The 23,714-nt window shown below is 41.1% G+C and overlaps 2 protein-coding genes and 1 non-coding gene across 6 annotated transcripts; 2 read left to right on the top strand and 1 right to left on the bottom strand.

The window, feature by feature from the left end:
- The first annotated feature begins 950 nt into the window (after positions 1-950).
- Positions 951-4,839, top strand: LOC103426137 (GTP-binding protein At2g22870). 4 transcript variants are annotated; one of them, XM_008364225.4, is made up of 6 exons: positions 951-1,129; positions 1,872-2,047; positions 2,238-2,955; positions 3,046-3,115; positions 4,115-4,277; positions 4,361-4,839. In XM_008364225.4, exons 3-6 carry the CDS (start codon positions 2,484-2,486, stop codon positions 4,568-4,570), a joined length of 915 nt encoding a protein of 304 aa, XP_008362447.3. In that variant the 5' UTR covers positions 951-1,129; positions 1,872-2,047; positions 2,238-2,483; the 3' UTR covers positions 4,571-4,839. The 4 variants fall into 4 exon arrangements, with proteins under 4 accessions (XP_008362447.3, XP_028953215.2, XP_008362446.3 ...); XM_029097382.2 differs by having other exon boundaries at positions 972-1,129; positions 1,912-2,047; XM_008364224.4 differs by having other exon boundaries at positions 972-1,129; positions 1,858-2,047.
- A 1,267-nt stretch (positions 4,840-6,106) lies between these two features.
- On the bottom strand, positions 6,107-6,592 carry LOC103426161 (uncharacterized). Its single transcript, XM_008364250.3, has one exon. The coding sequence runs from the start codon at positions 6,590-6,592 to the stop codon at positions 6,107-6,109; it is 486 nt and encodes a 161-aa protein (XP_008362472.3).
- Positions 6,593-6,928: 336 nt separating this feature from the next.
- On the top strand, positions 6,929-7,001 carry TRNAR-CCU (transfer RNA arginine (anticodon CCU)). The gene has a single exon. It is a non-coding gene; the product is annotated as a tRNA-Arg (tRNA).
- The last annotated feature ends 16,713 nt before the right edge of the window (positions 7,002-23,714 follow it).

Here is a 23,714-nt window from a genome sequence, read left to right as displayed (position 1 = left end):
TTCAAATTTTACACTTTTGTCCATTGTCTGCAATTGTAAAAAGTGATTGAAAAATTCATGAGGTGAGTCAGATGGGGTCACTCAACCACAGAGGCACACACACACAGAGACATGCCATCACACACGCACACAACACACGCACACATATCTCACACACATACGGCTCTCTCTCTCTCTCTCTCATTCTCGATCCTTCTCTCTTCTTCTCTGAGTCTGAGGCGCCGGACCTCTCTTCTCCCCCTTCTCCATTCGACCCACACACACACAGATCTCCCCCTTCTCGATCCTTCTCTCTTCTTCTCTGAGGCCCTCGATCCTTCTCTCTTCTTCTCTGAGGCCTGACCTCTCTTCTCCCCCTTCTCCATTCGACCCACACACACACAGATCTCCCCCTTCTCCCACTCTCTCGATCCTTCGCCCACTCTCTCGATCCTTCGCTGCCGTTGATCGTGGCTCTGGCGAAGTCGGACTTGGCTCAGTCGTCTCTAGTGGTGCGCCGCTGAGCAAGGAGTTGGCCCAGTCATCGATTTTTCAGGTGAGATTCCATTGAAACCCTAAGCCCTAAACCGACATCACATATGTTGAATCGTTGATGCATGCGTGAAATTTGAAGCTTATATGTGAAATTGAAGTTAAAAATCGTGTTTTTGCAAGGTTTTTGGGACGAAATCGGCTCGGGAATAGGCACACCATCTCCGGCGTTCGATATCGGAGTCCGATTGCACCGTTCAACAAAATATCTCGATATTTCCAAAATATCGCGATATTATCGATAATATCGCGATATTTTGACGAAAACCCCACGGATACCTATTTAAATATCCATTCTCCGAAAAATTTATTTCGCCGATAATATCGATATTTAAATCCATGGGTGGGATCAAGTATTTTCCTTTAAAAAGGTAAAAAATAATAAATAAATACAAAATAAAGTAAAAAATAAAGAACCCGAAATAGTTACATCCCCGTCTGTTTTTATAATTTGCGGTCTCTCTCTATATATCCACAAGCAGAAACCAGAGAAAGAGGGTTTAACTTGAAAACCATCCATTTCTGTCGACCTCATCCACTTCACTTGCAGCAGGTACTGCAGTGCGCCACTCTGATATCTGCGCTCACCACCATCAAGGTCAGCGCTTACCCTTCTCTGTCTCCCCTTTAGCTCAATATTTTCCCTTTCATCCTCTTTGCCTGTAAAGTTTCAATAGGGATGCATTTGGCAACGCATTAATCTCTACTTTTTACCCAAATTTAATATAAAACTGAAATATAATGAAGAATGTCTTTTTATTTTTGTTTTTAGTTTCTGGAGGTTCATGTTTTATCTTTAGCTAGTATTGTAACCATTGTTGATGTTGAAATATGATAGTTGAATGATGGGCTGTTGCAGTTAGCACTCTCCTGTTTGATCGAATTTACGCTTCTGTTTCAGCAATTAATTTTTTGTATGGATTATGATATGAACGACTCTGCCTTTTTACTAGATTGCTTACCAAGTTTATGATTTTACAGGTGTGCATTCAATGAATTTAGTTCCAATGTAATAATAATGATTATATAATTGTTGAATTGAACTGATTCAATTGAATTGAAAAGAGTTAGTTGAAGGAAATGGCATCTAATTCAACGTTATATGCTTCATTAATTAAAAAAGTTAGTCGAAGGAAGGTTTGAAGCTTTATTGAATTTGCTTTTGATTTTTTGTAAACACTGTCATGCTGTGTTTTATCTCTATAGAAAATGCGGGAAAAAAAAAAACCCAGTTAAAACCTGCTTTGTAAAATTTCAGTGAATTGGAAACCTTGATTTGTTGAGTTGAGTGTTGTTCATCGTAGAAGTTGACGTTTATTGTTAAAGTTTCGAAATTGCAGGACGTGGTGAACAATTTGAAGGCCGATACACGGGATGCAGGGAAGGTGTTTGTTAAATGTTCTGGAAGATTGTTCGGCTCCTGGCAAACCATCCTCACTTTGTCATTACCTTGATGACTGCTGATAGAAAAGCTGAACAATCATTAGGGTCGGTGTTTCTGCATCTAGTTTCCCAAGTAAGTTTTTCTTTATGATTAATGTGTTTTCTCTAAGGCCAAAGACTTGAATTAAGATATGATTAGCATATTGGTTGGAGCCTTAATGTCTGGGGTAATTTCTTAGTGGCTATCATTCTCGTTCTCCTCAAATGCTCATAAACCTTGATGCATCGTATGACATCTACCCCATTAATTTTATTTGTTACAGGTCAATTAATGATGGAGTTTCAATTGTTTGAAGACTTGGAGCACCAATTTCCAGATTTCCAGGTTTAAAAAATTTTAAGGTAAAAAAAACCAAACCAACAAAACCGAATCGAAAAGAATTGAAAGATAAACAGAACCGAACTGAACAGTAATAGCAAAAATCCAAGCCTCCATTGTCACAAAAATAGCCTTATTAGATAGCCTTTTCTATAACCTCACAAAATAAAACCTCTCTTGAACCCATACAATGTTACTCAGGAACCGCCTCCTAACCCTGCAAATCACTTCCTTCTTATCACCGCTTCCTTCCCCACCTATCAAAACCCGACCTTCCACCCTCTCCTTCCGAACTCTCCTCTCAAACCCAACTCATCCGAGCCAAAACCCAAACCCAAAACGCAATGTCCTAGCTCCAAAAGCCACGGCTAACTCAACAATCATGGACAAGAACGTCCTGTTCATGTCGCCTGGGGTCGACCCCGCCGAGGAGGTGACTGAAAATATGGTCCTACCCGGTTCGAACATCGTGCTCGGACCCTATGCCGGCGATGCCAAGATTAAGGAGGTGGAGTTCGTGAAAAGCAGTGCCAGAGCTAAGGATTGCCCAAAACATGATCGACCCGAATTCGCTATTCTGGGTCGATCCAATGTGGGCAAGTCCTCACTCATTAATTCCTTGGTTCGCAAGAAGGATGTTGCTCTTACATCTAAGAAACCAGGTTTCTGATTTTCTTAAAGGTTTTGAATTTTTTGAAGTTTGAATGTGATTTGGTATCTGGGTTTTGCTTATTTTTGTGAAATTTGTGCAGGGAAGACTAAGCTCATCAATCATTTCTTGGTCAACAAAAGTTGGTACTTTGTGGATTTGCCTGGTTATGGGTAAGGCCCTTCCTTCTTTTGTATGCAAAGAAAGTTTCAGCTTTTGACTCTTTATCTCCTAGGTTATGTTATCTCCATTTGCGACTGTTTGGAACTAGTTGTGCATCGCTGAAGAAAATCTCAAAATTTATGGGAATTAGCGCTGGATCAGTTGGGTTTGAGTTTCTTCCGACAAAGCAAGTCAGTATATGTATCAGTGAAGTAATGAAAAATACAAATTAGAATAGGAAGACGCTCTACACACATGAAACTAAGTTTTCACTTACAAACTGTTATGCATAATGTATGACATGTATTCCACTGCCTGCGGCTTCGTAATGAATACAGCACTCTTGCCAACCAGCTCTCTGTAGGATCCCAAGTCCCAGATTGTCGGGGTCAGGGCTTTGGTGACTTGAGGTTATTACAATACTGAATATCTATGTCCTATGACATTATTCTTAATGGGCCTAATAGTTTTTAATCTAAGCAACTAAATTTCCATCATGTCACTCATTGACACTGAAAAATGGTTACTTTTATGAACCTGTAGTTTAAGCTGAATTTTATATAAGCTGAACTCCATGGACATAGTTGAGCATGTACTCATCTTTATCCTCATTTAACAAATTTAGACATACTTCATGCTAACATTGACTAAGAGACCTTATTTTGTGACGTAGAGATTATCACAGAACAATCAGTCAAGAGCATAGTTAGGTGGCCCTTTCCATTTTCTGGTTGTCGTTCTTTTGAAGTTTAAAACTTTCGATTTTAACATGGGTTGCTGTTCTGTTACCAGCTGTTTGCTTACGAGATTGCTAAATTCCTTTAATTGCTTTTTTCTAATGTTTGTTGAATTCATACGTAAGTAAAACATTTAAGGCAGAACAATAAGGAATTAATCCTGCTATTTCAGTATTCTTTATAGTTTCTGTATCGATTTACAGTAATTGATCAAATGCATTTGCCGCCTCCTCTTTTTCATTTTCTTATGTCTAGTGATTTCTTTGTTGGTAGGTTTGCTAAAGCTCCAGATGCTGCTCGAATGGATTGGTCTGCATTCACAAAAGGTTTCTTTTTGAGCAGAGATACTCTTGTTACCGTCCTACTCCTTGTTGATGCTAGTGTTCCACCTCAGAAAATCGACCTAGACTGCGCTAATTGGCTTGGACGTAACAATGTACACTGCTCTCCAATTTGAAATACCTTTATGTTAACCTCTTCATAAATTGCTCATAATTTGTATGCTCTTTCTGCTTTTAGATACCCATGACTTTTGTCTTCACCAAGTGTGACAAAATGAGGGCAGGCAAAGGTAAAAGGGCAGATGAGAACCTCAGGGATTTTCAACAGTTTATCAAAGACAACTACCGCGTACCTCCTCCGTGGATCATGACTAGCAGTGTAACTGGCTTGGGCAGGGATGAACTTTTGCTCCACATGTCGCAACTTAGAAACTACTGGGACCAATAGCTCTGCACGACCATAATATTGGCCGATTTGTCCTCAACTTCAGAAGGAACATGAAGAACAAGGAACTTCCGCTCGGCTGCTCATAGTTTTTTTACTTTTTGTGCTAACAGTCTTGTTACTGGTTACCATAAACGCTTGGAAGAATTCCCCGGCTAAAAGTAATTCAGATTTGTAATTTTGGCTGTGGAAACTGGAAAGATGTGTTGTTCTTTGCGTATGTATAGATGGATAATGTTCTCAGATTATGCAGAGACGCATATTCAGTTTCATCTGTGTGCCCTTATCTATAGAATGGGATTGATAAGCACTCACTCTTTTTCTCATCCTACACATATTTTGTCCGTTGTTTTCATTTGAATTATTCAACCCGGACCAAAAATAAAATATGGGTGTGAAAATGAACTCCGACTTTCAGATTTATCTTATTCGTTTTCAGACCCTTTGTCTTTCCCATGTAGGTTGAGTTGCCGAAAGTTTGAGTTTCTTCTCAAGTGTTTTTAAATTCATCTAATACCCTGAGAGCATCTACAGTGTAGAAATGCAAATTTGAAAATGTAAAAACCGCCACCGCATTTACATCTCATTTTACATTTTCGCGCCAATAGAGAAATGTATATTTGGAATCCTATTCATCTTTCTCTTTGACTGGCCAAGTCCACCTCTGAAATATGCAACTCTGATGGCTTTTTTGAGGACTGCAGGCAGCCACACATCACGTGCCAACATTGATGTCCTGCATAATTATTTACTTTTCTGTGAGCATGTGCCACGGACTAGTCCACGTTCTCTCCTCCACTTGTGCAGCCGCCAGGCCTTCGAAAAACTTTCGTAGTGGCAGTTGTGGTCAAAAGACCGTGTATGTTATATTTTTGCCACGACTTGGACTGTTCTGTAGTCAAAAGACCTTGTTATCTTCTTTTAAGCCCTTTGTTTAGAGCTTGTTTAGTTTTTTAGGATTGAATTGAATTCGGTAACTCATAAAATTCAAGATATAATGAGATTAGATATGAATGATTTTTATTTTGAGGGAATTAGACGGAAATTGACAGGAATGAAAAATCTCTCCTACCTGAGACCACTCATTAGTGGACCACTTGAAGACAACACCACATCAATAAATAATCCTTAATTATTATTTCATTCGGGTGTCCCGTCTTGAGACCTCAGACTTCGGGGTTGCGGGTGTCCCTAACTCGGGACTTTACTTCGGGGTTTTCCATTAATGATCCCAATTCAAGTGTTACTAATTTTAAGTGTAAAAGAATGTGAAACGTCCATTGAAAACCTACAAAGATAAAAATATAACTTGTGTGATTTCACCTTTTAATTGCATCTAAACCTTAACGCTACACTTGCTGGACTAGTAAGTGGTTAATTATGATACTATTGACCCATTTAGAACAGGCCGCCCAGTCCCTAAAACGTTGACATTAAGCCTCATCGCAAAGATACTAGGGTGATACTGGACATAGTCCCTGGGCTGAGCAGAGGCAAGGAAAACCAATGATGGGAAGACGGGGACTGCAAATTCAGTCTCTAATAGCTCGAGTCCACCGTGCTACCATGCACCTTCTTATGGCGAGGCATCGGACTCAGCTCCAAAGTATCCGACAAGTCCTTGTACATAACAGAAAATAGTGAGCTAATTTCTGGTGAAGAAGAATGGACATGATTTGGTACAGAAGACGCACGGATATCGATCAGTGGAGGCGCTACGCTCTGGAGAGACCGAGTCTCCATAAACTCCGGCGCGCAGGTGAGGCGCTGGACAAGCTCCCTGAAGTTAATGGGGTCAACTTTGTAGATTCTTGGTGGGGTTGGTGTGGTTGGTGGGAGTGGTGCAACCGCAGGCTTCTTCCATGGCTTCAACGAAGATTTTTGAACCGAGTGGAGTGATGACTGGTGATGGGGAAGCTGCTTTGAGTTTGAAGTTGAACCCTTTGTTGGTTGGATGGTTTGGGACAAGTACTTGGTGGTGGAGGAGGCTGAAGAGGAAGAGGAATAAGATCTTAATGGTTCCATTGGGAGTGGAAGTTTGAAACTTCCAGGGTATTTGAGGACTTAAAAGTGTGAGATTATTTCTGGGATTTGGTTTTCTTTGTGTTATGAAAATATTAGAAGCACTATATATAGATTGGAAATGAGCAAAAAGTCAACGAGTGAAGCTTTTGGAGAAAGGGAAGATGGAGAAGAAGAAGCACAGAATTTCAATCACGTTTTTCATCTTGAGCCGTCAGCTGTGACGACTGTATAATGTACAAGTTCGCAACGTGGTCAAACCAAAAGTTGCCAGGAGAAAAGAAAACAGCTAACAGAGATTTGAAATATTATGTTCAAACACACGTCAATGACCATCAAGCGCCTGTAGCTCAGTGGATAGAGCGTCTGTTTCCTAAGCAGAAGGTCATAGGTTCGACCCCTATCTGGCGCGTTTATGACTATTTTTTGTCATTTTCACTATTGGAGTCTCACCTATCTAGTAGGAGGAGGTTGTCAACCAGCGCATTACTCAGTTTTGGCACCCCTTCCATGGATTTGGATCCTCTCCTAAGCAGAGGGTTCAAAACCTTCTTAATTTGAGAATTAAACCACTTCTAGCATCTCCATATTCTATCTATTCATTTTATATTTCGCTAAAGACGAATTTGAATCACATTATTGCTAGCTTATTGTGAGGTTAAGTTCATCCCCTCTCTTTTAGTGTAGATAATATCGTTTGTTCATTTTAAGAAAAAAATTATTCTAAATATCGGGCTAAAAATTTAACCTAAGGGTTGGAGCGGAAAAACTGTTTCTCGATTAAAATCTAAATTTTTTAAGTTAAAAATTTTAGGTTTTAACTCAAGATTAGAAATCTATTTAATGTTTATTTACTAAAATAATGAGTTGACATGAAATGTGACAACCCTTCCCGAATTTTATTGTCTATGGTGTGAGATGATGAATTTACCCTTGAACGTTTGTGGTGTTGTGTGGTTTAGGTTTTGGTTGTGGACCAATTTTCCTAAGTGTTTGGACCCAATGAGAAAGAGATTTTTGTTTGTTGTGATTGGATGCCCAAAACTGGACCACACACTCACACCCAAAGTAACCCGTTGACTCTTTCTCTCTTTCCCTCCCTCTCGCATTTTCTACCATTTCCATATAAGCGTACGGACAACCTTCAAACCTTCACTTCCAGTCACGGATCGAAGCTGGGGAAGTGGTCTTTGTGTTCCTTGTAAGTCCAGGAGCTCACCCATGCCTTTTGTTGGATGCGAAACCTTCGAAAATCCGAGAACCAGAAACCCCAATTTAGTGCATTGTTCATGTGATCGTGATCGTGAAGTTTTTAGGGAGTTTTAAGGTTCTAGGAAGCTTTGGGACATCTTCACGAAGCTCGGGGAGTAATTTTGGAGTGTTTTGGACGTCGGGAGACTTGGGTTCTAGGAGTTGTTGAAGTGGCCGGAGTATCATGCTTTCTCCGATGAGTTTCAGTGAGTATTGGGGCTCAAAGTTGGTAAGGTTTTGTTCCTTGCATCATGAGCTTCATTTTGAGACAAATTTCATGAGTTTTAGTTAAGAAATGAAAGAGATATGAAGGTTTGAATAATTTTCCAGTTTCCGGCAATAGCAACGGCACCGGCGCGGGGCTCCGACGATCTAAGGAAGAAGGAGGAGAATATTCCGTCAAAGTTGACGGAATATTTTGACGCCGTCAGGTAAATATAACGGCATATTCTAGTTTTTAACGGAATATTCCCTAACGACGTTAACTATTCCGTCCCTCATGCCAGGCACGTGCCTGCGCGTGGCAGCGCGTTTGGCCGTGCCTTGGCCGGCGTGTGAGTGCTTAGGAATTTTTTTTTTAAAATATGGGGATGTTCGTGGTGTTGAGTAGATCACGTTGGTATATTCAAACACCCCATTTGAGCATTGTATGAGAAGTTATTTTCTAGTTTTGTGTATGTGCTTTAATTAATGTTTATTTAGTTATTTCGCATATAGGGGAGACCTATCCAGTGGACGAGCGCCATCAATCGAGGCTCGGGGGCTACGACTCTTCGACATATCAGTGAGTGGGCTTTTGGTTTTTCCGTATATATATCTATATACTTGAGATTTTTCCTAGAAAATGAATTTGAATGATTATAAGTTTTGAAATGCCTTGCAAAGTATCTGCCTATTTTATTTATGCATTAGTAGTTGCCAAGGAAGAAAATATCGGTAATATCGGAAATATTGGTAGTCCGAAAACACAGAAATATCGATGGAAATATCGAGATAATATCGATATCGATAAAAATTACATGGAAACCACGGAAATTGTAAGAAAAACTTGGAAATTTTTATTGAAACTTTGCAGGATGTTTATTTAGTCAATTATCTATTAGTTTATCACAACAAATTGGAAGGAAATACATTGCATGATGGATTTAACATTATCAAGTTGATTATATAGCGAGTTGACAAACATTGTGAGTGTAGAAAATATGTAGTAATTAATGAAAGAAGTCTAAACACACCATAATCATTTATATATAATGAATTAGTACAATATTTTATACTTTATACATTGCATGGTAAGATACATGAGTGACTTAGTACCACATAGAGTTCCTATGAGGTTCAAAATTTTGACTATCTTCATCATCTCTATGTGTAGAGTGAGTGTATTGTGAAGAGTAGTTATCAAATGATAAATCCTCAAAATAATTTTGCATGTAATTGTTAACATGCTACCCATATGGATCTGAGATTGGTTGACCTTGTCCATAAGCAAAATCATTTGAAGATTGAGTCACGGATTGTTTCCATGAGTCGCTCGATTCCATCCCAACAGGAATGGGATATGAAGGATAGGGAAATGGTTGGTTATGAGTATTACCATAGTTACTACTTCCCACTCTAACAGAGTCCGAATTTCTAGATAACGAGTCATTTTCTTGACTTGACAAAATCCCCTTGCCTCTTTCTCTGCGAGTATAGTCCTTCCCTATGGCACCAATTCCTGGTCCTGCCCGCCTACTGCCATGGTCATCATCCTGTGTTGCATGCGTGAAGTTTGCCTCACCAGTGAAGGGGCTCATAAATTCGGGAGGTGGTCCATAATAATTTCCATATCCACCACCACTACCTCCAGCTCCACTATGTCCTTCATCATTCCCACCTCCAGTGGTAGGTGAGTCTCCTGATCTTGTACTAGAGCTATCATTAGTATCAGCACGATGTTGTGGTTGTGTAGGATTGGAAGAAGGTGGAATTCCAATGTTTCTTGGTCTTGGGCGCAAAAGTTCTTCCAAAGAGTCAGTCCTGCTAGATCCCACCTCCTCCTCTAATACTCTTTCTACATTTATCCCTTCATTACGTGCTTCTTCAGCAACTCTGGGAGCTGGGTTGCCTTCATCATCATCTAAATGAAGAGGTCTAATCCATTGAAAAAGTTGGTTACCCTCTGTATCATCATCTTCATCAACAATATCAAACACATCTAGTGGGTCACCACGGTCGACATGATCTATTTCTGCTTCCTTATCTCGAATTTGAAGCTTCATGTTGTAGTAGCAATAAACTAATTTTTCCAAGCTACTATGAGCCAACTTATTTCTTTGCTTTGTGTGTATGAGTGCAAATGTGCTCCAATTTCTTTCACAAGCAGATGAGGAAACTGTTTATGATAATACTTTGATTGCTAACTTTCTCATAGTTGGTGCATCGGTCCCATACATGATCCACCATTCAGCTACAATGAAAAACAATGTTGATAAGCCTAATAACTCCAACAAATTCTATTATAAACTTATAGTGAAATATGTTTATACTCACTAGGAGACATATTTGTTCGAGCAGCAACTGATGTTGGTTCTCCAAAAGTTCTTCTTGCATCTTTAAACCATGTTAGCTGAATTCAATAAATCGTGTTAGTTTAATCCAACAAAGTAATTATTATAATTTAAGTAATTATGTACCTCATTTCCAAATTGGCCAACTGCTGGTGATGCAGGGTCTAATTTAGAGTATACATTATGTACAGCACGTATAAGGTTACCATCATCTTCAACATCGGGTCTGTATTGGTATCGGGGATTCAAATAATATGATGTTCAAAGAAACACATACTCTAATAAGAGAAATAATACTTATGAAACTAAATAAATGAATTGCAAATTATGACATAATTTATACCTGCTGCATGCAAATCGTGGTATAATGTTTTATACCATCGGTCTTCAATTATCTTTATGGGTCTGCAACATGTTTTCTTTCCAATTCATCCTTCACTACACGCATCAACTCATATACTGCCCCCATAGTAGGATACACTTCTGTGTCAACGATCCGTAAAACTTTATAAAGAGGTTCAAACACTTGGCACACATGTTCTGATTGAGTCCAAAAAGCATGATCAAGCACTATACTTTCCACCATACGACCTGTATTTGAGCGACTCAAATTGTGGTTGGCCCAATCGTCACTAGTGAATAGTTTGTGGCGAATCGAGTGGTAGCTGGACGAATAATTTCTCCTTTGCAAAATTCACGCATCTTTGCCAACAACCAACCGTGATTGTAAATATAATTTGTGATTGTTCTAGCTCTTTTGACCACAATAGCAACATTCTCTCTCTTCCCCATTGCCTCAAACATGAGATCAATACAATGTGCTACACATGATGTCCAAAACACATTATGATGCTTCATTAACTTTTTTCCAGCTTTGACAAATGCAGAACCGTTGTCGGTCACGACTTGGACAACATTATGCTCTCCCACCTCCATGATTACATCCCTCAATAATTTGTAAATATACTTGTAATTCTTTATATGGTCTGAAGCATCAACAGACTTCAAAAAAATTGTCTTTCCCTTGGAGTATACCATGAAGTTTATGATAGACAATCTGGTCGGGCCGGTCCATCCGTCACACATGATTGTGCAACCATTAGTTTCCCACTTTGACTTCAACTTGTTAACATACTCGTCAATGTCTTTATACTCCATATCCAAATATTTGTTTCTTATCTCATAGGGAGTGGGAGGTTGTACTCCAACACCGGCCTGTTGACATCCCACTACCATATTTTTGAAATGATGTGATGATGCCTTCGCAGCAGGGACATTTTCATAGATAAAGAACTTGCTAATTAGACGCCCCATTCCCTCCTTCACATTACCTCCAGTGAAATAACTCCAAACACTCTTTTGACGTGCTTTGGATGACTTATATAAACTTAGGGCTATTGGTGGTGTTGGTTGTGATTCTCTAAGACTGCCTCCCCGTCTCATTTGTGCACCACCACTTGTCCCGGAACCTTGTGCTCTATTAGGAATTTTATGAAGGTGTTCTCTTTCCCATGCTGACTGTTTGGAGGCACGTAATGCTTGTTTCAAACTGCGTCGTTCTTCAGGTCCCATGTCATCATCACATTCGTCCTCATCGTCATTATCATCACTGTCAATCGCTTGGCCATAGACTTCTCCCCGTCCCCCAGCTCGAATATTTTCCATTCCCTGTGTTATCTTTTCCTTCTGCTCTTTTTTATTTTTTAATAATGTGCTGATGAATGCCTTCACTTCTGGGGGGACATTATCGCATCGTTGGACATTTTTTGCTGGATCTAATCCACTAAGATGATACTTAAGTCGTGTCACTCCGCCACTCTTCATTACCCGACCACAATATTTGCAAATTGTGCCATGTTTGTTTCCGTCTATTGGGTATCCATGTTCCCAAGCTGGATCACGTTTAGTAGCTCCACTGGACATCGTAAATGTACCTACATTTAATTTTCATGAAAATTAGACAAATATTTTTTGGCCAAAAAATATAGTAGTGATGACGGTTATATAAGAGAACCTAAATAATAAAGTTATTCTACAGAAGAATTAAATATGAAGTAAAGAAAATGATTGTAAAAATTTAAGTAATTAAAAAAATAATATGGAATAATAAAACCTAATATTAATGAATAATAATCCAATTTGATAAAAAAAATAATCCTAATATAAAACATAGTGATGAATAATATTCCTTTTTGATAATAATCCAATTTAATAATAAAAAAAACCTAATATTAATGAATAATAATCCTATTTGATAAAAAAATAATCCTAATATAAAACATAGTGATGAATAATAATCCAATTTGATAATAATCCAATTTAATAATAATCCAATTTAATGAATAGTCCAATTTGATAATAAGCCAATTTAATGAATAATAATCCAATTTGATAAAAAAAAAATCCTAATATAAAACATAGTAATGAATAATAATCCAATTTGATAATAATCCAATTTAATAATAATCCAATTTAATGAATAGTCCAATTTGATAATAAGCCAATTTAATGAATAATCCAATTTAATGAATAATAATCCAATTTGATAATAATCTAATTTAATGAATAATAATCCAATTTGATAATAAAAAAACCTAATATTAATGAATAATAATCCAATTTGATAATAAAACCTAATATTAATAAAATAATAAATAACATTAAACATATTAAAATTATCCTAGGGAATAATTATACAACATTACTTAATTACTTAAAAAATTTAACATGTAATTGTTAGCATTACTTAACTACTTACAAAAATTAACATGCAAGTATTAATTACTTAAAAAAATTAACATACGAGTCCACACAAATTTATTTGTTGTTGTATAAATTACAATAATATAAATATAAGTTTGTAAACTTACCTTAAATATGGAACCCTTTGTGTTCAAGCTTTGGAATGGATCTGGAATGACTTTGAAAATGGTAAGGGAAATAAAATAATAAATAACATTAAACATATTAAAATTATCCTAGGGAATAATTATACAACTGTAGACATCGAAATTTCGGTAAATAAATGTTGACCGATAAATCAAAGTGTCAACGCTCATGTATTACATAAATTTTACACGTAGCGTGTGACTCAACGAAAATTGAAATGAGTTGGAAAAGTCATCAAATAGGACACGTGTCAACACCTGGCAGAAACGACTTATTTCATCTGGAATATTATATTCAAAATTAGGCATTGGAAATTTCTATAAATACAAGCTCATTTCATTCATTTGGGAGGGGAACCAATTCATATTACACCTTGAAGCTCTGAAGCTCTGAAACTCCGAAGCTCTCAAGCATCCAGGTTCCCGAAGAATCAAGAAAGCTCTCTTCGTTCTTCGTTCTTCGCTCTTTTAAGATCAAGCCCCGACGACCCTTGAAGAAAGCGTTCTTCGTTCATCGTTCATCCTAAGATCAAGCCCCAACGGCCCTTTGGATCAACAATCATCCACCTTCAAGATCAAGCCCCTACGGCCCTTGAAGAAAGGGTTCTTCGTTCATCGTTCTTCCAAGATCAAGCCCCAACGGCCCTTTGGATCAACAAACGTCGACAAATCCACACATCCAACCGTTCTTCAAGATTAAGCCCAAAAGCCCTTGAAGATCTGTTCATCACTGTTTCTTCAAGATCAAGCCCAAAAGCCCTTGAAGATCCGCTCAAATCCACCTTCAAGGATCAAGCCCACGGCCCTTTGAAGAAACTTCCAACTGTTCATCCAAGATCAAGCCTCGACGGCCCTTGGATCAACGAAACACCCACCAAATACACACCTTACGGAGATTGAATCAGAGGATCAAAATAGAGAGAGATTGTAACCCAAAACTATCAAATACAAATATTTGTTTGTGCACGTTGTTCTTGTCTCTTTCGTTTCAGGAATTTTCTAAACACGGAAAATTCCTGAAACGAAAGAGACAAGAACAACGTGCACAAACAAATATTTGTATTTGATGGTTTTGGGTTACAATCTCTCTCTATTTTGATCCTCTGATTCAATCTCCGTAAGGTGTGTATTTGTGGATGTGTGATTGATCCAAAGAGCCGTTGGGCTTGATCTAAGGATGAACGTTCTTCAAGGGCTGTGGACTTGATCTTGAAGGTGGATTTGAGCGGATCTTCAAAGGGGCTTTTGGGCTTGATCTTTGAAGAACAGTGACGAACGGATCTCCAAGGGCTTTTGGGCTTGATCTTGAAGAACAGTGATGAACGGATCTTCAAGGGCTTTTGGGCTTGATCTTGAAGAACGGTTGGATGTGTGGATTTGTCGACGTTGTTGATCCAAAGGGCCGTTGGGGCTTGATCTTGGATGAACGGATGATGAACGATGGTGCTTTCTTCAAGGGCCGTCAGGGCTTGATCTTGAATTGGTGGATGGTTGATCCAAAGGCCGTCGGGGCTTGATCTTGAATTGGTGGATGATTGTTGATCCAAACGGCCGTTAGGGCTTGATCTTGGAAGAACGATGAACGAAGAACACTTTCTTCAAGGGCCGTCGGGGCTTGATCTTAAATTGGTGGATGATTGTTGATCCAAAGGGCCGTTGGGGCTTGATCTTGGAAGAACGATGAACGAAGAACACTTTCTTCAAGGGCCGTCAGGGCTTGATCTTGGAAGAACGATGAACGAAGAACAAAGAAGGCTTTCTTGATTCTTCGGGAACCTGGATGCTTGAGAGCTTCGGAGTTTCAGAGCTTCAGAGCTTCAAGGTGTAATATGAATTCCTTCCTCCTATTTGGAATGAAATAGCCTTCTATTTATAGAAATTTCCAAGGCCTAATTTTGAATATAATATTCCAGATGAAATAAGTCGTTTCTGCCAGGTGTTGACACGTGTCCTATTTGATGACTTTTCCAACTCATTTCAATTTTCGTTGAGTCACACGCTACATGTAAAATTTATGTAATACATGAGCGTTGACACTTTGATTTATCGGTCAACATTTATTTACCGAAATTTTGATGTCTACAAATGCCCCCACTTCAAGGCACGTCGTATACATGTGCTTGTCACGTGTAGGAGATGCGTTTTGAAGTCCCTTACTGTAGATGTCGATCCAAGGGCCGTCGAGGCTTGATCTTGAATTGGGCTGGAGATTTCTTCAAGGGCCGTTGAGGCTTGATCTTGAATTGGGCTTGAGATTTCTTCAAGGGCCGTTGAGGCTTGTTCTTGAATTTTTGTTTGAAATTTCTTCAAGGGTCGTCGAGACTTGATCTTGAAGGTTGAAATTGGACCACAAGGAGCTTCATGTGGTAGATGATCTTTGGCTTTGGTAGTGGGTGAATCGGCACATATTTTGTTGCGCTTGTTGACTTTCCACAGCTTTGATCTTGAACTGGGTTGGAGGATTTTCTGGATTCCTCCAATTGTTGATTTTCCACAGCTTATTCTTGAACTAGGTTTTGATTCAAGGGTGGTAGACACTTAATCTTGAATCGGACTTGTGATTTCCTCAAGGACCGTCTAGGCTTGATCTTGAATTTGGCTGGAACTTTCTTCAAGGGCCGTTGAGGCTTGATTCTTGAAGGTTGACTCGAACACATGGCAAGCAAGCACGAGGTGAAGGTGACAACTTGTTGCTTTGTTCAATCTTTCTAATTCACACCTAAGCAGTTTGGTCAACGGTATGATCTTCAAGATTGACGGGCTATTCTTCCAGTTGGTGACTTGATCTTTAAGGATTTGATTCAAGGGTGGTGAATCGGCACATGCAGCCCACAACACCTAGTAAGTCGACCCAAGAATTTGAGGGTCAAAACGAGTTCACCGTCCAGAGTGATTGCACCCTGATGATATGAGATACTTTTGATTTTAACGAAGTAACGGATGAATTAGCACGTGCTTGGTTGCACTTGTCTCCACATGCTTCAAGGTATCATTTTCATTTCTTGCTTTATCTATTCCTCAGGTAGATGTGGCATCTTCTCGAGTTCTTCATCTCAGACTCTTTCTGCTGAGTTGACTGTGCATGCTGCATTCTTCTCTGCTTGTTTCTTCAGGCAGATGTGGCAGCTTCTCGAGTTCTTCAGCTCGGACTCTTTCTGCTGAGTTGACTGTGCAGACCGCATTCTTCTCTGCTTGTTCCTTCTGCACGTTGTCTCCACATGCTGCAAGGTATCATTTTCACTTGCTTTATCTATTCTTCAGGCAGATGTGGTAGCTTCTTTGGAAGTACAGCAACAGTGGGAGACGAGTACTCAAGAGCAGTGCTAGGTAGGCAATCAGGGAAGGGTTCCAAGCAGTCGGTTCCTTACCCGAGTTTGAATGGAGGTTCCGGCATATTGTTTTCTTTATCCTTGTCTTTGTAGGTAGGAACAAGGACAAAGGAAATGACAGGGAGAACGCATGATATGAGATACTCTTGCTTTGGAGTCATTGGCTTGCAGAGGTACCCCAAGGAATAAGGAACACTGAATGACTCGAGAGGTTTCGTTGGGAAAACATTTTTTTGGAGATGAAGAAAGGCTCTGTATGTCTGCCTTGCTATGGAAGGTGAAGGTAGACAATTATAGGAAGTTCTTTGATACCTGTAGAGGTACTATTCTTTCACTCGTGTCGGCAACCAATGTGTGATTGATCAGTATGGCTTCACGTGCTTTCTTCTTTATCAGAAATCTTCGACAAATTGTCCGTAATTTTCGTCAAGCTGAGTGTGTATGTGATAGGTGTTGACGAGGCTGAAAAAGACTGGTGCCTCTTCGATATCTGGGATCGGCGCTTCGACAAATTACCCGTGATTTCCGCAAAGCTGAGTTTACGCGTGACGGGTGCTGACGAGGCTGAAAAAGACTGGCGCCTCTTCGATATCTGGGATTGGCGCTTTAACAAATTGCCCGTGATTTCCGCAAAGCTGAGTTTGCGTGTGACGGGTGCTAATGCGTCTGGAAAAGCAAGATGCTTCTCCGATTTCTGAGCTTGCCTCTTCGATTTTTGAATCGGCATTTTCGAACTCTGAGCTCACCTCTTCAATCTCTGAAATCCCGTCGAGTGCTGATTTTTTTTATAGAGGCACGCAGTTCGTTTCAAAGCACACTTGAATTTTCGCTTGTAGAAACTCCCTTCTTGCACTTCTAAGGTCTTGATTTGTCCGACCTCTTCTTTCTTCAACACTTTTGAAAATGTCTGGACCCTCCGATTGTCGTTTTGATTTGAACCTTGATGAAGAGGTAGTCCCGTCTTCTCCAGATAACATATGGCGCCCATCCTTCATATCCCCTACTGGTCCTCTCACTGTTGGGGATTCGGTGATGAAGAATGATATGACCGCTGCGGTGGTGGCCCGGAACCTTGTCACCCCCAAAGATAACAGACTACTTTCCAGGCGGTCTGATGAGTTGGCTGTTAAGGAGTCTCTGGCTTTTAGTGTGCAGTGTGCGGGTTCTGTGTCCAACATGGCCCAACGCCTATTTGCTCGAACCCGTCAAGTTGAATCGTTGGCGGCTGAACTGATGAGTCTCAAACAGGAGATTAGGGGGCTCAAGCATGAGAATAAACAGTTGCACAAGCTCGCACACAACTATGCCACAAACATGAAGAGGAAAATTGACCAGATGCAGGAATCTGATGGTCAGATTTTACTTGATCATCGGAGGTTTGTGGGTTTGTTCCAACAACATTTGCCTTCGTCTTCTGGGGCTGTACCGCGTAGTGAAGCTCTAGATGATCAACCTTTGGCTCCTCTTCTTCCTGGAGTTCCGCCGAGTGGTGTGGCTTCAAACAGTCACCCTCCGGTGCCTCTCATTTCTGGAGCTATGCTGAGTGGTGAGGCGCCACCTGATCGTCCTTGAAGATCCCCTCTTGTAAATTTGATTTGATTTGATTTTTTTTTAAAGGTATGTATAATGCAAATTTATGTAAAATTTCCAGAAAAATAAATAAAATGGATTTTATTTCTCTTAATGCATTTTTTTTTTTTTAGAGAAATGAATAAAATAGGCTTTATTTCTCTCAATGCAATTATATATATATATATATATATATATATTTTATATATATATACATATTACATTATATACATGCACACACCGCACCATAACCCTTTCTCATCTTTTTTTTTATTTTTTATTTTTTATTTTATTTTTATATACAATGCTTTTGGTGCCACGTACATATATATAATACATACCCACCATATACACACACCCACCTTTTTTTCTTTTTGCTGGCACATGGTGCCAGATGCACCATCCATTTTTTATTATTTTTTTTTCTTTCTTTGCACATGGTGCCTGATGCACCCTTTTTTTCTCTTTTTTTTTTCACGTGGTGGCAGCACCACTTTGCTCCACCATCCCTTTTTTTTTATTATATATTTTTCTGTATAAATTTGGGTGGTGGGTAGAGGAATTTGCAGGGAGCGGAGCTCGAGTTTGAGGAAGAGCTTCTCGGCCGGCTAGTCATTTGACAGCGGTCTTTGAAGTTGTTGGCAGCTGCGAGGCAAGAGACGGAGGAGGTGGAGGTGATCTTGACGTCGGATCCAGCTAGAACCCAGAGCATAGCCACTGAGCCCAACCACCGAACACAGCCGCTGCACACCCGTTGTACTGCTACTGAGCACAACCATTGCGCATCCGTTGCACTGCCACCGAGCACCGCCACTGATCGAACACAGCCACAGAGCACCGCTACTGAGCACAGGCACATAGCACAGCCCACTCATCCCTCGGCAGAGATCCAAAGCAAGAAGAAAATTCCAAAAACTGAGGAAAGTTCCTGTTCCTGTCCCAGCGATGATCCTTGTGCCATGGGACCTGGTTTAGGCCGTATGGGTTGGATGGAGCCACATGCGGCATGCCCTGCATCTAGCTTTGGTGCCTCATCTACTGCAAAAAGCAGTGTAGCTGATCATGGAGGAGATCTTGACGAGAAAAGCATGAAGAGGGCGTCGAGCACCATGGGCCTGCAATCCTTGAGGTTGATCTCGTAGTCCTTGAGCTCTTGTTCAGGCATGACGGGGCACCAATTCTTACTCCTCCAGGAGCCAAGGCACTGCTGACGCCAAAAACAGCATTCTTGTTCACAGTAATGTTGCACAGGTCACAAAGCTTCTCAACCTTGTTGCCGGTCAAACCAAGAGGCTTGAGATCCCACAGAACAAGGTGGTTCTCTGTTCCTCCTGTAACAAGCTTGTAATCCTTGCTCATCAAGTAGTTTCCAAGGGAAACAACGTTGGCCTTGACTTGTTTGGCATAGGCCTTGAGCCCAGGTGTCATGGCCTGCTTAGGAGAAACAGCTAGGGCACCAATCTGGTGATTGTGAGGACCACCCTGAAGGGAGGGGAAAACAGCAAAGTTGATCTTGTCTTCAAAGTCGTAAACTGCATCCTCGGGCTGGTATGATCTCCCTGTGATTGTCTTTCTCTCAAGCATGACCATTGGGGAGACAAATTGTAATGGGGTGTTAATTACACCCATCAAGATTAATTTCCCATCAAGCTTTAACAAAGAGAGGTAAGGCTCAAGTGGGTGGGCCATAGGAACTGTGTCAATGATGTAGTCGAATGAGTCAGGAGCTTCTAGCATTTTGGTGCTATCAGAGCTAACCAAGAACTCATCAGCCCCAATATGGTCCAAAGCCTCCTCTCTTTTCCTATCTGATGAGCTTATCACAGTCACATGGTGCCCCATGGCCTTTGCTATCTTCACCACAAATTTTTTTTTTATCAGCGACGAGGGCACCAGCAAAGCCGCCTTGGGTGGTTTTGCCGTCGTCGTAAGTATCATTGTAAGACCAAATTTTCTTGTTGCAGTACTGCTCGTTGTCCGTTTTGCAGGGGTAGCAGTTTCTGCAGCATCTAACAAGGAGGCCAACTCCAACCACATCTCCTGCTCTGAACTTGGTCACATCTGATCTTGGAGAAGGTGAGAGGATGAGCAGGGGATGAGCACGGGAAGAAGATGGCTGCGGGAGAGATCAGAAACATCGAGAGAGTTGAAGAGGGAGAGAGAGTGACGTGGCTGGGGAGTTGAGCGGCGGTGGAGTCTTAGACCAGGTGAGCAGATCGGCGGTGGAGTGATATGAGACTGAATCAAACCCGTGAATCCCTGCGTGAGGCGATCCGCCAAGTTCTGCCCATGGCGCTGCACCTTCTCCCAAGCTTCGAATGACCTCTCGACCGACATTTCGACGAAATTTGAAAGCTTTTCCTGCTATTCCTCTGAAACAATCACAGCTTCTTCTTAGCACAAACCAACGGGACGAATTCTCGAACCAAAAAACAATGAAATTTGGGATTTTTAGCCACTGATTAGGTAAAACAAATCTTAAACAGTGAAATTACGATCCTAAGCTTTGAAAATTTGAGCTCTCGGGATTAGGGTGTTCAGTTCAAATTCGAAAAGGCAAAGACCCAGATAAGTGAAAAGAAAACTCGGAGCTTGGAAATGGAAGATGTCGGGCTTCTAGGGTTTTTCAGTCAAAATTCGCAAACAAAAAATCCCAGACTTCAAAGGAGAAAGCGAAAATTGAGAAGGGGAAATTAAAATTTGAATCTTCTGTGAGCTCCAAAAAAGCAACTGAAGACGAAAAGAAAAGGCATGGCCATTAATTAGGGTTTTGATTTGGGAATTGCGATGGAGAGGAGCTTCAGCGGCGAGCTCGAGGTCGCCGAGGTGGCCAAGGAAGAGCATCGAGACGACTGAGCGGGAGTAGAGAATGAGGGTGGTGAGGAGGATTGGGAAGGCCAGCTGAAACAGAGACTTGGTCTCGGCGACTATGTCCGAAACAACAAGTGAACTTGTGAAATGTGGCAGCGGAGGCGGCTTTGGAGCTTCTGGTAAGGATAAGAAGTCTAGGAACAAATGGGGCTGGAGTTGTGTGCTCTGCTGGGCTGCACTGTGGGCCGAGGAGAAATGAGGAAGAAGACAAGCTGGAGTTTGGGCCCGTTGTGGCTTGAGCCCTTTTGCTGCTGGGCCGAGACACTAATGAGGATGGGTTGCTGACGAGGGCCCGGCTTTCAAGCTACGTATATATACACACATATATATATATATATATAATACTTGTGTATTCCTTTTCTTCTTTTTTTTTCTTTTTCTTTTTGTAAATACATAAACATATGTATTCATCATTTTTTTTTAATAAAAATTGACTTTCTTTAATAAAACATTTATTTATATTTTGATGTGACTGAACTCGAAATTTTGGAATATTCAAGCTGCCTACGTACCCCTCCAAAGAAGAGATCAAGTCGTAACGTAGTTCAAATACATACATATTTTTTTTTTGGTATTTTCTTTTTTTGTGCCGTTTGCAGTTTCAGCTCGTGCAGGCAAGGAGCGTTGGTGTTGCCTTTTATGCTCGTGCAGACCAGGAGCGTTGTGTCATGCAGTTTAGGCTCGTGTAGGCGAGGAGCCTTGTGTCTTGCAGTTTAGGCTCTTACAGGCAAGAAGCTTTGGTTGTCGCCTTTTATGCTCGTGCGGACCAGGAGCGTTGGTGTTGCCTTTTATGCTCGTGCAGACCAGGAGCGTTGTGCCATGCAGTTTAGGCTCGTGTAGGCGAGGAGCCTTGTGTCTTGCAGTTTAGGCTCTTACAGGCAAGGAGCTTTGGTTCGTGCAGTTTAGGCTCGTGCGAACAAGGAGCATTGGTTCGTCAAGCGATATGAGAGAGTCGTTCCTCGCAATCTTCATAGCAAGGAGCCTTGACTGAGTAGTTGAAGAAGTCTTCAGGAAAGAAATCACGCATTGTGATGGGGATGGACGATCTATGTGTCGAAATTTCATCATCTTTAACACGTTCACGTTGCTTTGAAGGTTGACAAGAGCTGCTTTGCCCCCTTTCCGATTGGCGGATTTGTGGAGGAGGCATATGCTTCTTGTGCAATTTCTTAGGAGTGACTTGAGTCCATCCTTCAATTTTGCTTGTCTTGGAGGATGCCCCCAGCGGTTGAGGTGAAAACTTCGAGTCGGAAGAGCCAGAAGTGAAGGTGGTATAGTTTGTGTTCACCACATCGTCAAGATCTAGCTCGATGATTCCTTTCTGAGCCAGCTTCATGATGATATCTTTCAGCACGAAACATTTTTCTGTCGGATGACTGATGAAGCGGTGGAATTTACAGTACCTTGAACTGTCAGTGTGATTCATTTCTTCTGGCCGTCTGCATTCAGGCAAGCCGATCACCTTCTTTTCCAGCAAGTCTTCTAACATGGAAACCACATCAGAGTCGGGGAATGGATAAGTTTTCTCCTCAAGCTCCTTCAAAGTGTGTCTACGCATCTCTTGATCACGAAAGCCTTCGGCTTGAATCGCCTTGCCTCGTGTAGAGATTTTGATGAGAGCTGTGTTGACCGTCATCACTTCCTTGGTGGGTTTCCATGCAGCCTTTTCCACCTTTGTCCCAAGAACTTTATCGTTCTTGTAGTCGGCGATCGGTTCTTTCTTCCCATGATGGGCGATGCTCAACTCCATGTCGTGGGCGCGAGTGGCCAATTCCTCGAAGGTCCGTGGTTTAATGCCTTGAAGGATGTATTGCAAACCCCATTGCATGCCTTGGATGCACATCTCGATTGAAGAGGTTTCTGAGAGCCTGTCTTTATAGTCGAGGCTTAGAGTGCGCCATCTGTTGATGTAGTCAATGATTGGCTCGTCCTTCCACTGCTTTGTGCTCGTTAGCTCTAGCATGCTCACAGTGCGGCGGGTGCTATAGAAGCGGTTGAGGAATTCCCGCTCTAATTGATCCCAGCTGTTGATGGACTTAGGCTCTAGGTCTGTGTACCACTCAAAGGCGTTTCCTTTCAGCGAGCGCACAAAATGCTTGGCAAGGTAGTCCCCTTCGGTCCCTGCGTTGTTGCAAGTTTCAACAAAATGGGCAACGTGTTGTTTCGGGTTTCCTTTTCCATCAAACTGCATGAACTTTGGTGGTTGATAACCCCTTGGCATCTTCAAGGCATCAATCTTCTTGGAGTAGGGCTTCGAGTAGAACAAGGAGGTATGTGAGCTCCCTTCGTACTGTGCCTTGATGGTGTTGTTGATCATTTCTTGCAGTTGCTGGATAGAAAGAGATCTCATGAGTGCCGCTGCTTGGTCTGGCTCCGGCTTCGCATCGTTTTTCTCCACCTGAGGCTCATCTTCTTCGTCATCTCTTCTCTTTAGTGGATCATTCTCTGGGTCGGGTTTATCGCCGTTCTGTGGCTCCAGTCGGCTGACGAGTGCAGCAATTTGCAAGTCTTTTTCTTCCACAATCTGTGTTAGCCTTGCAATCGCTTCATTCATTTGAGCCAGTTGTTCTTCAACGGAGGTAACACCAATAGTCATGACTTGTGCGACCAATAGACGTGACTTTCCTTTAGACATCTAGGATGCTGATGAAGAACGTCGTTGGCT

The sequence above is a fragment of the Malus domestica genome, chromosome 17, assembly GCF_042453785.1.
Source record: "Malus domestica chromosome 17, GDT2T_hap1".
Taxonomy (NCBI): domain Eukaryota; kingdom Viridiplantae; phylum Streptophyta; class Magnoliopsida; order Rosales; family Rosaceae; genus Malus; species Malus domestica.
Note: the sequence above shows the minus strand (reverse complement) of the source record. Positions and strands in the feature narration are given on the sequence as shown.

Coding starts and splice junctions, on each gene's coding strand:
- LOC103426137 (XM_008364225.4), top strand. CDS start 2,484: ATGTTACTCAGGAACCGCCTCCTAACCCTGCAAATCACTTCCTTCTTA. Junction 2,956..3,045: donor TCTTACATCTAAGAAACCAG/GTTTCTGATTTT, acceptor AAATTTGTGCAG/GGAAGACTAAGCTCATCAAT. Junction 4,278..4,360: donor ATTGGCTTGGACGTAACAAT/GTACACTGCTCT, acceptor TTCTGCTTTTAG/ATACCCATGACTTTTGTCTT.
- LOC103426161 (XM_008364250.3), bottom strand. CDS start 6,592: ATGGAACCATTAAGATCTTATTCCTCTTCCTCTTCAGCCTCCTCCACC.